We start from the raw sequence: 16381 nt of genomic DNA, 5'->3' as shown, positions 1-16381 counted from the left end.
CTTCAAAAGACACGCAATAGTCGAACCTCTGTAGTCCAAATGAGTGCCAAGCAAGGTGAATTTTCAATCTGTGCACAAATGGAATTGGGTGACCAGGCTGCTTGACAACATTTTTCATCCATTAAATTGTTATCAGTGTTTATAAGAATATAATGGTGGGGAGTAGTGTTATCTCCGTAATTACTGAGATAGTCAGCCCGAAAGGGAAATTTGGCGGAGAAAAGGTCTTCTGCGGGCAGCGAAATTTCACAGCCTGCCTACGCTTCTAACTTTCGCCCCAAGATTAAAAGAAGCAACGAAATTCTAAACATCTAAAATTCAAAGTTAATGCAAACAGTCAGCTCCATTTCCCACATTAGAATTTTAAAGACATCGCCTTTTTGATACATCTGTTATTGCTCATTTTTCTAATACATCTTTTATTGCTCGTGATTTTACCAGCTATCTAATCAATTCTTGCAGTTGATCCCCATGTTATAATGAGACTATACATTACTTAAATGGGAAGTACGTTTAAATATTTATGTTATGCCATGTTGATACAATTAAAACTTTTTAGTCTACAGCTACAGCAACAACATTTCCATAAACTGGCCTGGGTCCTAGTTGTTGTTTATACGTCTCTATGGCGCGGATACCAATTGTGGCGAAGAAATGTTCATTTGGAGAAAAGTTATAAATCATTTCATTATAGAAGCTGATTTTTCATATTGAAGGAAACCCTTGATACAGTTTATTAATATCGCTTATTAGTTGCTTCAGTGGTGGACTTTCCTGTTTGCAAATTTAAAAGATGCATGCACGAGATTAGGCCACCTTAAGCATATCTTCGCGTTGACAACTGGAATTAAACAAATACGATCGCTCATTCTTGCTAGTACAGAGGAAAATAGATATTAGAGGCGTCCCTACTTTGCTATCGCCTCTCGGAATAGCCTGCAGTACAAAAATTTGGAAAGATGGGCCTAGAAAGAGGTTTGTTTACTATATCCTATTCTGTGTTTTCATGCTTATGTAGATAGATTCCAAAACTGTTAAATGAAACGATGATCGGGGTCTACCAATATTCCAAAAAACCGCGCTATTATGTAGACAGAAGGAGTTCATTTTCACCTTAGGACTTCATTGGTGCCTATATCATATTCACGAATATGGTATTTCTATTCATAACACAGAGGCCTATCGCAATGCAACATGATTTCAGTAACAGAAAGGATAAATGGATAAACGAATCAGTGAACATTAACCAATGGAATATTATTAAATTTAATTACTGTTCTAGTTGCAAGCTTCTGAAAAAATGTAGAAAACTGATACACTCAACTTCTGATAGCATATACCATGAAAGCATACAACATTTTGAGAATTGTGTAAATAGAACTCTGTTTCAGTCCTATATGATTTTCATTGCATATTGGTGTTGATTTTCAAAATGTGTTCTAGCATGATGATCTAACAAGGCAAGAATCTAGGGTGATTGATTCCTTCATTCAGTGTGCAGCAATAACAATTATTCTAGCAAAAGCTTCTTGCTTCATTTAGTTTAACTTTTTGTTTTATATATAATCTCTCTAAAAGGTCTAGGTGATGTTAAAGATGAGCTGCAGATGTTCATAGAGTCACAGAAAAGAAAAGTGGACAGTGATAAAAGAGAGTTGATGAAAGCTCAAGATGCACTAAGTCCAAGAGACAACCAGGTTACAATAAGCATTTCTTACTGTCCAATTTGTAATTTTCACCCTGCTTGCTGAAAGCAAGTGACCCTTCAATGGGTCTCCTAAATAGATTTCTTATAGATGACACACATATCACATCCATTTTAAACCTGTGGTCACTTAGAGTTCCTTGCAAGTAGCATTGAACGTACCACAAGTGACAGAGCATGAAATCAATTCAGGTTTTTCAATGGAGACAATTGAAGGGATCCAAGTGATTTAATGCAAGTCTTTCTTGCACATTGATTTGATTTAATTAAATGACGCTTTAACAATTTCACTGCTCATAACTGTTTATTGAACAATCTAACAGCTTTATGTCTATGATGTTCATTGCTGTATCAGAATTATTGATTATTTTTTACAGCCTAGTAGAATTTCAGACAATGCATCACAACAAGGTCACAAGTTCAGGTACTTTTTATCCATTTATTAACATAAAATAATTTATTTCAAGCTGTTTTTTAAGGATATGTATCATGGAGGATAAATCAATCTCTGTTTTCAGACAGAACACAAGCTGAAATATAATATTGAGCATGTTTAGTTTAAAGAACTTCAATTATTCAATTATTTAGTTTAAAGAACAGTAATGTTTCCATAGAGTGTAAGCTAAAAAATCCATTTTTCTGTTCAGCCTTTTTATTTTCTAGCAACAAGTCTGCAGATGCAGAAGCTGGTATGTAACTGCTTCACAATTTGCATACAGATAACAGATTCAAATTTATGATTAGAATTATTTTATCTAAGTGTGCTGTATTTCAGAGAAAATTGTGTCATGTTTAGTTTCAAGTTTTTTTTATTTTCAGTTTCTTTCTTTTTTCCAAGAAATGCTAAAATTTAGCATAACACATGAAATAGGACACATTAGGGTAAAAACATGTCAAATGTAATCATTATCTCCTTAGTTCCCAAAATTATTGGGAATACTGAACTGCAACCAGTTGTAGGATTTATTATGTTAGATGTGGTTCCACTTGCCTGTTATATATCTTTTGTACTATATTTTAAAGCATAAGACATCTGATCATGATAGTGCATTGTTTGTAGTACTATTGGACTGGAGATAAAGGAGGTGAAATGTTTCCTAACTAGCATATGTTTCTCACAATAATGATGACGTTATGCTAAAAACAGGGACAGAAATTGTGGGGTTGTAGGAGGGCAGGGCAGATCCCCTTTTAGCTTTTGCTGATTTAGCAGTTTAAACATAGTTTTATTGCTTTTGTGGGTAAATTTTGTCATTAGTTGGCAAATTTGCTTGGTTTTGGAGCAGAATGAAAAACATTGCTGCCTTTACCTGAAAAACTGAATTTCCACCTCTGCCAAAAAGATAGGTTGCTTAGTTGTTAAGGCATAATCAACAAAATTCAGCTAAAGTTACTTTAGCTAAAAACTGATACTGATAGTTGCATATTCAAGAGCTCCAGATATGTGAATCGCAATAAATTGTCAAATGAAAGAGAACATTAAAGCAATGTTCTTTTTTCTTGGCAGTCTTGCAGCCTTCTTTGAAGGCTAGATAGAGTCATCAGGCCCAATGATATGCAGATATTTGAAATTGTGCACATAAAGTTACTAACAACAATAAGACACTGCTTGTAAAAATTTTATAAGCTCACTAGGAATATCTACCTTGTGTGCATCTAAAAATACTCCAATGTTATGTTTTTACATAAACTGATATACAAATTGATTTTAGACTATCAATCTGGTTTACCGCTTGGACAATATGAACTTAGAAAAAAGGCCATGAGAGATGAGAGAGTCAGGGATTACAAGAAATATGCTGCTGAGGTGATACATATTTCTTTTGTCCATGCTAATTACATTTTGAAATCATATTTTTTGATTTGAAATCATAGTATTGATTTGAAATCATAGTATTGATTTGAAATCATAGTATTGATTTGAAATCATAGTATTTTGTGCTCAGTCTTTTCGATAGATTTCTGCAAATAGATAAACTCTTGTGTCATTATTACCAATTTTTTATTTTGCTAGACAATCTAAAGAAAAAAGGTTTGAATACCTCATGAACATCCAGTCTATATAATTTTGATTGACAAGCTTCCAATATATCAAAGCTTTAAGCTATTTGTCTATTGTGTAGATGGACTTTTGTTCGACTATACTTTGATAGAAAAATTTCATTGTCTGTTAAAGAAGTTTTCATTGATAATCCATGCTTCTATATATGATATTCCTGCTACATATATACATGAAATTTTTAAAATCTTTACAGAAAGAGTTACGGAGGACTGGGAAAATAGATCCATCTCTTTTGGAAGGTGCCAGTCCTAGAGCAGGCAACAGAAAGGTAGGTTTTGTTGCCATTTTTATGATTATATCAATTTATAATTATTCTGTGTTAAGAAATCTGGCACTCTTGAAAATTACTTGAAGATAAATGGTCAGATTATAATAATTAGATGAATGGGTTAGATATTACCAGATCTATTACATAGACCCATTAGAATACAGACTGACACTGTTGTCTTTAGTATTTAACAAGTTGGTACTTTTGTACTCTATATCTTCAGTAACAGTTGATATTCTGATTGGGTTTTTTGATTGCTTCTGTTTTCATAAAAATTTTTTAGTTATGCTTACTCAATTTTGTAGGCAAGAGATGAAACTTCCAGGCGGAGTGAAGGTCTGTATTTTTTTGCTTTGTGTTCTACTATTTGAGACAACCGATTCATACTTTGTGCAATATTCAATTTAAGCGTGTTTAGCATCAATATTGTCTTGCCGTCCTTGTTCATTAAAAGAAAAATTATCAGGGTCTGTCTGAAAGCACTCTTGTTTTTTATTAGAAAACCTTTTGTTGGCTCGTTTGACTTCAGTGCTACCTATCGCCTATTTTAAAATCCGCAAATTACACGATCGCCCCTCCTATATTCTATTAATGGATTGACATGTGCAGACCCCCCTCCCTTGTCATGATGGTTTCCCATGGCATACACTTCCACTCTAATAGGTGTTATGACCTGTAGTAACAACTAGTAATTCACGTGTATGTAGGCCATCTTTTAATCCCTCACAAAATACAGATGTGGGGAACTGGGTCTAGTAAATAATGATACTTAGAATAATAGGATATGACATCTCCCTTTCTGACATCTCCATATGACCTCATGGTTGTTACTACAGGTCATAACAATAGGCACTTTTCATTTGTATGTGTGACATACAAGAGTGACTTTTGTACTTTTTTTACTCTCAACAACATTTTGGTGAAAGATTCTCCTTATGTCACATCTATTCTAAATTACTGCTTCCCTCTTAGTCACCACTCCTGATATTGTGGATGCGTATGCTGCTCTTCTGAGAAAAAAGCGTGCCGAAGAAAGGGCATACAGGTATGCGAAGTTTCTTTATTTTATCAACTGCAATTTATCGCACTGCAGAAGCATTTTGTTGCCTTATTGTGTAAAGTAAAGTACACATGAAGTCACATTTTCAAAATGTTGCACTTGCTTTTGAACGACAACCAGGGCTACTCTTGTTTTGAGCGACAATCAGAACAAATCTTTGATTAGCTTAGAGATTTTAATTCTCAATATCATATTGACCAATCAGAACTCTAGAATTTGACAACAAACGTGTCATCCTACTAGATTTCGAAAGCCTATTCTATACGTTCATTGTTTTGTGTGTTGGTATAAACAGGGCCTAGATCTAGCTGCAATGCACGTTTTATCCGATTCTTGAACTATGATTGGTTAATACGATCTGGAAAATGTAAGTTTTTGAGCCAGTCAAAGATTTAGAACTTATGCTTATGTAGAGTTGATGAAATACGCATGGAATAAGTCAACCTTATGAGCATACAGTCAACACATTTCTATATGCATCACTGAACTACCCTGGGGATTAGTAAATATTATTTGTATGTTAGTTATTACTTGTTATCGCTTCAACTATTGCTTTTGTTTTTAGAGAGAATTATGACGATCCAGAAGTGACAAATGACAGGCAAGTTTTAACCCGTTGTAATTTGTATACGGCAATTCTTTTAATACACCTTTCATTGCTTGCGTATTTGCTATGTCTTTTTAGTTGCTTGATTATTGCCAAACGAGGTTGTCTTTCATCCAGATATTTTAAAATCTTTCAAATTAAAATAAAAATGCCAGGGTTATTAAGAGTCAATATTTTTCTTAACTCTTGGCAAACGTTTGACAACAATAACAGTCATTAGTATTTTCTGATGCTCAACTATTCAAAATTTTAGGTACTCCTTTTTTAAACATCTTTTGGACGTTTCATGGTCTAAAAAATATCAGCCCTTTAACTTTAAATATATCACTGAAGCGTTTAAATAATGAAAATATCACTGAAACAAGTGACAAAGTAAATATTTTTGTAGCAAGAGGCTTAAAGATGTAATTTTTAAAACTTTGCAACTATTTGATTTTCTACTACAGGAGGGTGCGATTCGACGATTCGGAAAATGAAACTTACAGTTCAAGGTATGACGTGTTACAACTCAAATTACAACGCCTGATCAGGTTTGCGCAATTTTAGGGCAAACAATTAGGCTGTTTAAGACACCATTTTCTTGTTGACGAAGAACGATTCCAAAAAGTTAAAACTTGATCATCAAAATGCTGCATTTTCTATCTATTAATTTCAGTAGATAAAGTGATTATGTCCTGTTATTGAGCTAGGCTGTTTTCAGCTTAGAATGGAAAGGTTATCAAATATAGAAAATTGCATGGACACAATCTTTCTGATGTAATCTCAAGCAGTATACACTATACAGTGTCAGATGCGATCCATAAAGATATTTATCTTTCAAAGATAAACAGTGATCAACTAGGTGTTGTAATAAGAAAATGTGCAATAGAAAAAATTGGTTAAGGGCACGTTTTAGTGGTTGATGACCTTAGGGACATATTACGGTGTCTTTAGTTATAAATTCTGATGCATGATGCACTCGACAAGAGTATTCTCCCCCAAATATGATGTCTCATAAGTGCCCCTTGACGAGTATGTATTTTCATCTTTTTCTTGCGCTCACCATTCTTATCAACTCCTGTTATGTCTTAAATATGTTATTTTATTTCATGATATACGTAGATATAATTTATTTTTATCAACTTTTATAAGTATGTTATTTTTATTTTTTCTCTTTGCTGCAGACCCCCGCCTAATATTAACGACGAAGAACTGTTCCAATGGGTAAGGATTTATGGAGTGATTGCTTATAGAGTTCAGATTTTATTTTCAAGTGCAATACAGCACAGTCAGTATAACGTTGTCACTATAAACCCTAAAACATAAAACCTATTGTACTAACAGTACTAAGAGTACCAGCATTGACATTAGGATATTTCTACAAAACAGACTAAAAACACAGATGAAAAGAACCAAAAAATATTACTGTATAGAGGCATGTCTTAGGGGACGATCTATCTAAATAGTTAAGATTATCGATAAGAACAAGTATTGCGAATTTATTCGAAACAACTTTCCCTGCAAAAAGTATGTGTATTACTCTATCTTCAATGAACGTTTTTGCAGAATTAGCAATTTTCGGCTGTTGATTGTATCCGTTAGTTGAAAATTGAACTTTCCGTGTTTCTAAAGCCAGAGAACAACTTTTACTGAAAAGTACATTATACCCATAGGATATCAAGTTTACTGTCTTGAATGTTATATTTCACCCCAATTTTGTTTTTATGGCACAAAAGCTGGTCCAATCAATTTGCGATGCAATTAAAATGATACAGTCACGTGGTTTTGGGACAAGTATAGTTACAGGGTTGAATTTGACTGCATCTAATTGACTTTTTAAATTTTTCATAACACAAATTTGACAGTGGAGGACGAATAATCAATCTATAGAGCTAAAGTTTTTCACGCATTTATTGCCATTTGTGTATATCGAAGCAATGTACTCGACAAATTTAATTCTATTGCTTCTTGTTTATATCACAAATCGAGTAATTTGTTGTTCCATTTCGCTTATTTCAGGCCAGGGAAAAAGCAAAATCGGGTCGTCGTCAACACAGCGCTGGAAATGTTAAGTGAGTCAAAATTTTGATGCTTTTTGTGTTCATGGCCTAGCAATTAATTAACGATCAGAAAATGTTACTGTTTGCCAAGATGTTAAAGAGTTTTCGATGTGTTATACAGGGCTGTACACACAGGTAGGTGAGATTCAACTTGACCTAGAAACATGGTTTAGAAACATTGGAAATAAATTTGGTTTTTTCAAACCATACATTTCGATCTTGCCAGCTGTATTTTCAATTCTGAGATGAGTCTACCGCAGCATGGCCTTTTCACGGATTTTGCCGGACAAAATACCAATGTTCTACACCTTTCAGAAAAGAACCAGTGAAATTCACAAAAAACAAGATTTCCTTTTGAGCTGCATTTCGAATTTCTCAATTACCAACACTAAAGAAAATTAAATATGATCAATGAATCTTGAGCAGAAAAGCTCTTGAAAAAATTTATTGTTAATGATTTTTTTATCTTATTATTTTCTGCTATTTTTCACCTTCCTCTCTCTCTTTTTTCGACAACTTCCCCCCTTATTTTCATTCCATACAAACATCAAAAAATTGAAGTTACCTTCACCTTAAAAATATTTTCTCTCTTTTATGATTTATCATTATTAATTTATAAAATCTGCACCATAAACATCTTACCCATCATTGTCTTTTGATATTAGTAGAACCCATCAAATAAAATTATGAAATAAGTTTTTCTTTGCCTTATAATTCTTACTTTAATTTAAAGCGTGAAAACTTTCTCATTAAGTAAAACATCTTACCAATGATTGACTTTTGTCATTTATGCAACCTATCTGATTTTGTTTCTATTGATCTTCTTTCATTCAGTATATGAACTTTTCTGCAGTCAAAATTTTGCGATCCTTTCATTCCAAGATTCTGATTCAAATGTCGCGAGTTTTGAGTTTAAGCAAGTTTTATAGAAAATCATCTGATTGTGACGTAAAATTGATGAATTGCGTCACAATAGGATTGTGGATATGGCTTTTGTACAGCGCTTTTTTAGCTGTGGAATATCAAAGTGTATTTAAAGACTATCTCTCCTGTCTAGTTTTGTGGTCTTTGATAACGATTTTTTCCACGTTTGCTACTTCCAATAACAAACTCCATATATTTCCAATGGATCTGCAATACTTCGATTCTAACAATTTTTCCATATTTGCTAATTATGATAACAAACTCCATACATTTCCAATGGATCTGCAATACTTTGATTATAACGAATTTTCCACATTTACTACTTCCAATAACAAACTCCATACATTTCCAATGGATCTGCAATACTTCGATAATAACCAATTTTCCACATTTGCTACTTCCAATAACAAACTCCATACATTTCCAATGGATCTGCAATACTACCATTATAACGATTTAATCCACATTTGCTCCTTCCAATAACAAACTCAATACATTTCCAATGGTTCTGCAATACTTCGATTATAACGATTTTTCCACATATGCTACTTCCAATAACAAACTCCATACATTTCCAATGGATCTGCAATACTTCGATTATAACGATTTTTCCACATATGCTACTTCCAATAACAAACTCAATACATTTCCAATGGATCTGCAATACTTCGATTATAACGATTTTTGCACATTTGCTACTTGCAATAACAAACTCCATAAATTTCCAATGGATCTGCAATACTTCGATTATAACGATTTTTGCACATTTGCTACTTCCAATAGCAAACTCCATACATTTCCAATGGATCTGCAATACTACGATGGTAACGATTTTTCCACATTTGCTACTTCCAATAACAAACTCCATACATTTCCAATGGATCTGCAATACTACGATGGTAACGATTTTTGCACATGTGCTACTTCCAATAACAAACTCCATACATTTCCAATGGATCTGCAATACTTCGAATATAACAATTTTTGCACATTTGCTCCTTCCAATAACAAACTCCATAAATTTCCAATGGATCTGCAATACTTCGATTATAACGATTTTTGCACATTTGCTCCTTCCAATAACAAACTCCATAACTTTCCAATGGCTCTGCAATACTTCGATTATAACGATTTTTGCACATTTGCTCCTTCCAATAACAAACTCCATACATTTCCAATGGATCTGCAATACCACGATTATAACGAATTTTCCATATTTGCTCCTTCCAATAACAAACTCCATAAATTTCCAATGGATCTGCAATACTTCGATTATAACGATTTTTGCAAATTTGCTCCTTCCAATAACAAACTCCATAACTTTCCAATGGCTCTGCAATACTTTGCTTATAACGATTTTTGCACATTTGCTACTTCAAATAACATACTCCATACATTTCCAATGGATCTGCAATACTTCGATTATAACAATTTTTGCACATTTGCTCCTTCCAATAACAAACTCCATAAATTTCCAATGGATCTGCAATACTACGATGGTAACGATTTTTCCACATTTGCTACTTCCAATAACAAACTCCATACATTTCCAATGGATCTGCAATACTACGATGGTAACGATTTTTGCACATGTGCTACTTCCAATAACAAACTCCATACATTTCCAATGGATCTGCAATACTTCGATTATAACAATTTTTGCACATTTGCTCCTTCCAATAACAAACTCCATAAATTTCCAATGGATCTGCAATACTTCGATTATAACGATTTTTGCAAATTTGCTCCTTCCAATAACAAACTCCATAACTTTCCAATGGCTCTGCAATACTTTGATTATAACGATTTTTGCACATTTGCTACTTCAAATAACATACTCCATACATTTCCAATGGATCTGTAATATTTCGGTTATAACGAATTTTCCATATTTGCTACTTCCAATAACAAACTCCATACATTTCCAATGGATCCGTAATATTTCGATTATAACAACTTTTCCACGTTTGCTACTTCCAATAACAAACTCCATACATTTTCAATGGATCTGCAATTCTTCGATTCTAACGAATTTTTCATATTTGCTACTTCCAATAACAAACTCCATACATTTCCAATGGATCTGCAATACTTCGATTATAACAACTTTTTCCACATTTGCTACTTCCAATAACAAACTCCATACATTCCCCATTGATCTGCAATACTTCGATTATAACGAATTTTCCATATTTTCTACTTCCAATAACAAACTCCATACATTTCCAATGGATCTGCAATACTTCGATTATAACGATTTTTGCACATTTGCTCCTTCCAATAACAAACTCCATACATTTCCAATGGATCTGCAATACTTCGATTATAACGATTTTTGCACATTTGCTCCTTCCAATAACAAACTCCATAACTTTCCAATGGCTCTGCAATACTTCGATTATAACGATTTTTGCACATTTGCTCCTTCCAATAACAAACTCCATACATTTCCAATGGATCTGCAATACCACGATTATAACGAATTTTCCATATTTGCTACTTCAAATAACATACTCCATACATTTCCAATGGATCTGTAATATTTCGATTATAACGAATTTTCCATATTTGCTACTTCCAATAACAAACTCCATACATTTCCAATGGATCTGTAATATTTCGATTATAACAACTTTTCCACGTTTGCTACTTCCAATAACAAACTCCATACATTTCCAATGGATCTGCAATTCTTCGATTCTAACGAATTTTCCATATTTGCTACTTCCAATAACAAACTCCATACATTTCCAATGGATCTGCAATACTTCGATTATAACAACTTTTTCCACATTTGCTTCTTCCAATAACAAACTCCATACATTTCCAATTGATCTGCAATACTTCGATTATAACGAATTTTCCATATTTGCTACTTCCAATAACAAACTCCATACATTTCCAATTGATCTGCAATACTACGATTATAACGAATTTTCCATCTTTGCTACTTCCAATAACATACTCCATACATTTCCAATGGCTCTGCAATACTTCGATTATAACGATTTTTGCACATTTGCTCCTTCCAATAACAAACTCCCTACATTTCCAATGGATCTGCAATACCACGATTATAACGAATTTTCCATATTTGCTACTTCAAATAACATACTCCATACATTTCCAATGGATCTGTAATATTTCGGTTATAACGAATTTTCCATATTTGCTACTTCCAATAACAAACTCCATACATTTCCAATGGATCTGTAATATTTCGATTATAACAACTTTTCCACGTTTGCTACTTCCAATAACAAACTCCATACATTTCCAATGGATCTGCAATTCTTCGATTCTAACGAATTTTCCATATTTGCTACTTCCAATAACAAACTCCATACATTTCCAATGGATCTGCAATACTTCGATTATAACAACTTTTTCCACATTTGCTACTTCCAATAACAAACTCCATACATTTCCAATTGATCTGCAATACTTCGATTCTAACGAATTTTCCATATTTGCTACTTCCAATAACAAACTCCATACATTTCCAATGGATCTGCAATTCTTCGATTCTAACGAATTTTCCATATTTGCTACTTCCAATAACAAACTCCATACATTTCCAAAGGATCTGCAATACTTCGATTATAACAACTTTTTCCACATTTGCTACTTCCAATAACAAACTCCATACATTTCCAATGGATCTGCAATTCTTCGATTCTAACGAATTTTCCATATTTGCTCCTTCCAATAACAAACTCCATAACTTTCCAATGGCTCTGCAATACTTCGATTATAACGATTTTTGCACATTTGCTCCTTCCAATAACAAACTCCATACATTTCCAATGGATCTGCAATACCACGATTATAACGAATTTTCCATATTTGCTACTTCAAATAACATACTCCATACATTTCCAATGGATCTGTAATATTTCGATTATAACGAATTTTCCATATTTGCTACTTCCAATAACAAACTCCATAACTTTCCAATGGCTCTGCAATACTTCGATTATAACGATTTTTGCACATTTGCTCCTTCCAATAACAAACTCCATACATTTCCAATGGATATGCAATACCACGATTATAACGAATTTTCCATATTTGCTACTTCAAATAACATACTCCATACATTTCCAATGGATCTGTAATATTTCGATTATAACGAATTTTCCATATTTGCTAGTTCCAATAACAAACTCCATACATTTCCAATGGATCTGTAATATTTCGATTATAACAACTTTTCCACGTTTGCTACTTCCAATAACAAACTCCATACATTTCCAATGGATCTGCAATTCTTCGATTCTAACGAATTTTCCATATTTGCTACTTCCAATAACAAACTCCATACATTTCCAATGGATCTGCAATACTTCGATTATAACAACTTTTTCCACATTTGCTTCTTCCAATAACAAACTCCATACATTTTCAATTGATCTGCAATACTTCGATTATAACGAGTTTTCCATATTTGCTACTTCCAATAACAAACTCCATACATTTCCAATGGATCTGCAATACTACGATTATAACGAATTTTCCATCTTTGCTACTTCCAATAACATACTCCATACATTTCCAATGGACCTGCAATACCACGATTATAACGAATTTTTTAATATTTGCTACTTCCAATAACATACTCCATACATTTCCAATGGATCTGCAATACCACGATTATAACGAATTTTCCATATTTGCTACTTCCAATAACATACTCCATACATTTCCAATGGATCTGCAACACCACGATTATAACGAATTTTCCACATTTGCTACTTCCAATAACAAACTCCATACATTTCCAATGGATCTGCAATACCACGATTATAACGATTTTTCCATATTTGCTACTTCCAATAACATACTCCATACATTTCCAATGGATCTGCAATACCACGATTAGAACGAATTTTCCACATTTGCTACTTCCAATAACATACTCCATACATTTCCAATGGATCTGCAATACCACGGTTATAACGAATTTTCCAAAATTGCTACTTCAAATAACAAACTCCATACATTTCCAATGGATCTGCAATACCACGATTATAACGAATTTTCCATATTTGCTACTTCCAATAACATACTCCATACATTTCCAATGGATCTGCAATACCACGATTATAACGAATTTTCCACATTTGCTACTTCCAATAACAAACTCCATACATTTCCAATGGATCTGCAATACCACGATTATAACGAATTTTCCATATTTGCTACTTCCAATAACATACTCCATACATTTCCAATTGATCTGCAATACTTCGATTCTAACGAATTTTCCATATTTGCTACTTCCAATAACATACTCCATACATTTCCAATGGATCTGCAATACCACGATTATAAAGAATTTTCCACATTTGCTACTTCCAATAACAAACTCCATACATTTCCAATGGATCTGCAATACCACGATTATAACGAATTTTCCATATTTGCTACTTCCAATAACATACTCTATACATTTCCAATTGATCTGCAATACTTCGATTATAACGAATTTTCCATATTTGCTACTTCCAATAACAAACTCCATACATTTCCAATGGATCTGCAATACCACGATTATAACGAATTTTCCACATTTGCTACTTCCAATAACAAACTCCATTCATTTCCAGTGGATCTGCAATACCACGATTATAACGAATTTTCCATATTTGCTACTTCCAATAACATACTCCATACATTTCCAATTGATCTGCAATACTTCGATTATAACGAATTTTCCATATTTGCTACTTCCAATAACATACTCCATACATTTCCAATTGATCTGCAATACTTCGATTATAACGAATTTTCCATATTTGCTACTTCCAATAACATACTCCATACATTTCCAATTGATCTGCAATACTTCGATTATAACGAATTTTCCATATTTGCTACTTCCAATAACAAACTCCATACATTTCCAATGGATCTGCAATACCACGATTATAACGAATTTTCCACATTTGCTACTTCCAATAACAAACTCCATTCATTTCCAGTGGATCTGCAATACCATGATTATAACGAATTTTCCATATTTGCTACTTCCAATAACATACTCCATACATTTCCAATTGATCTGCAATACTTCGATTATAACGAATTTTCCATATTTGCTACTTCCAATAACAAACTCCATACATTTCCAATGGATCTGCAATACCACGATTATAACGAATTTTCCACATTTGCTACTTCCAATAACAAACTCCATTCATTTCCAGTGGATCTGCAATACCACGATTATAACGAATTTTCCATATTTGCTACTTCCAATAACATACTCCATACATTTCCAATTGATCTGCAATACTTCGATTATAACGAATTTTCCATATTTGCTACTTCCAATAACAAACTCCATACATTTCCAATGGATCTGCAATACCACGATTATAACGAATTTTCCACATTTGCTACTTCCAATAACAAACTCCATTCATTTCCAGTGGATCTGCAATACCACGATTATAACGAATTTTCCATCTTTGCTACATCCAATAACATACTCCATACATTTCCAATTGATCTGCAATACTTCGATTATAACGAATTTTCCATATTTGCTACTTCAAATAACATACTCCATACATTTCCAATGGATCTGTAATATTTCGATTATAACGAATTTTCCATATTTGCTACTTCCAATAACAAACTCCATACATTTCCAATGGATCTGCAATACTTCGATTATAACAACTTTTTCCACATTTGCTTCTTCCAATAACAAACTCCATACATTTCCAATAGATCTGCAATACTTCGATTATAACCAATTTTCCATATTTGCTACTTCCAATAACAAACTCCATACATTTCCAATGGATCTGCAATACCACGATTATAACGAATTTTCCATATTTGCTACTTCCAATAACATACTCCATACATTTCCAATGGATCTGCAATACCACGATTATAACGAATTTTCCACATTTGCTACTTCCAATAACAAACTCCATACATTTCCAATGGATCTGCAATACCACGATTATAACGAATTTTCCATATTTGCTACTTCCAATAACATACTCCATACATTTCCAATGGATCTGTAATATTTCGATTATAACAACTTTTCCACGTTTGCTACTTTCAATAACAAACTCCATACATTTCCAATGGATCTGCAATTCTTTGATTCTAACGAATTTTCCATATTTGCTACTTCCAATAACATACTCCATACATTTCCAATGGATCTGTAATATTTCGATTATAACAACTTTTCCACGTTTGCTACTTTCAATAACAAACTCCATACATTTCCAATGGATCTGCAATTCTTTGATTCTAACGAATTTTCCATATTTGCTACTTCCGATAACAAACTCCATACATTTCCAATGGATCTGCAATACTTCGATTATAACAACTTTTTCCACATTTGCTACTTCCAATAACAAACTCCATACATTTCCAATTGATCTGCAATACTTCGATTATAACGAATTTTCCATATTTGCTACTTCCAATAACAAACTCCATACATTTGCAATGGATCTGCAATACTTCGATTATAACGATTTTTGCACATTTGCTCCTTCCAATAACAAACTCCATAAATTTCCAATGGATCTGCAATACTTCGATTATAACCAATTTTCCATATTTGCTACTTCCAATAACAAACTCCATACATTTCCAATGGATCTGCAATACCACGATTATAACGAATTTTCCATATTTGCTACTTCCAATAACATACTCCATACATTTCCAATGGAT

The 16381-nt window shown here is 33.1% G+C and overlaps 1 protein-coding gene across 2 annotated transcripts in view; it reads left to right on the top strand.

The window, feature by feature from the left end:
• Positions 1 to 417: 417 nt before the first annotated feature.
• LOC135688693 (uncharacterized) overlaps positions 418 to 16381 on the top strand; it is a 104266-nt gene continuing 88302 nt past the window's right edge. The window contains exons 1-12 of one of the 2 annotated variants that reach the window (XM_065205610.2): positions 418 to 975; positions 1579 to 1697; positions 2083 to 2129; positions 2369 to 2394; positions 3418 to 3512; positions 3961 to 4035; positions 4341 to 4371; positions 5008 to 5080; positions 5661 to 5696; positions 6149 to 6193; positions 6866 to 6905; positions 7701 to 7753. In XM_065205610.2, coding sequence (XP_065061682.2) covers positions 960 to 975; positions 1579 to 1697; positions 2083 to 2129; positions 2369 to 2394; positions 3418 to 3512; positions 3961 to 4035; positions 4341 to 4371; positions 5008 to 5080; positions 5661 to 5696; positions 6149 to 6193; positions 6866 to 6905; positions 7701 to 7753 — 656 coding nt within the window. In that variant the 5' untranslated portion in view covers positions 418 to 959. The remainder of the gene's footprint in view (positions 976 to 1578; positions 1698 to 2082; positions 2130 to 2368; positions 2395 to 3417; positions 3513 to 3960; positions 4036 to 4340; positions 4372 to 5007; positions 5081 to 5660; positions 5697 to 6148; positions 6194 to 6865; positions 6906 to 7700; positions 7754 to 16381) is intronic. The other variant, XM_065205609.2, reaches the window with a different exon arrangement.

This window comes from Rhopilema esculentum, chromosome 9 (assembly GCF_057945365.1).
Source record: "Rhopilema esculentum isolate cy_ngs chromosome 9, ASM5794536v1, whole genome shotgun sequence".
In the NCBI taxonomy this organism is placed as follows: Eukaryota; Metazoa; Cnidaria; class Scyphozoa; order Rhizostomeae; family Rhizostomatidae; genus Rhopilema; species Rhopilema esculentum.
This window is presented reverse-complemented; position numbering and strand designations above follow the sequence as displayed.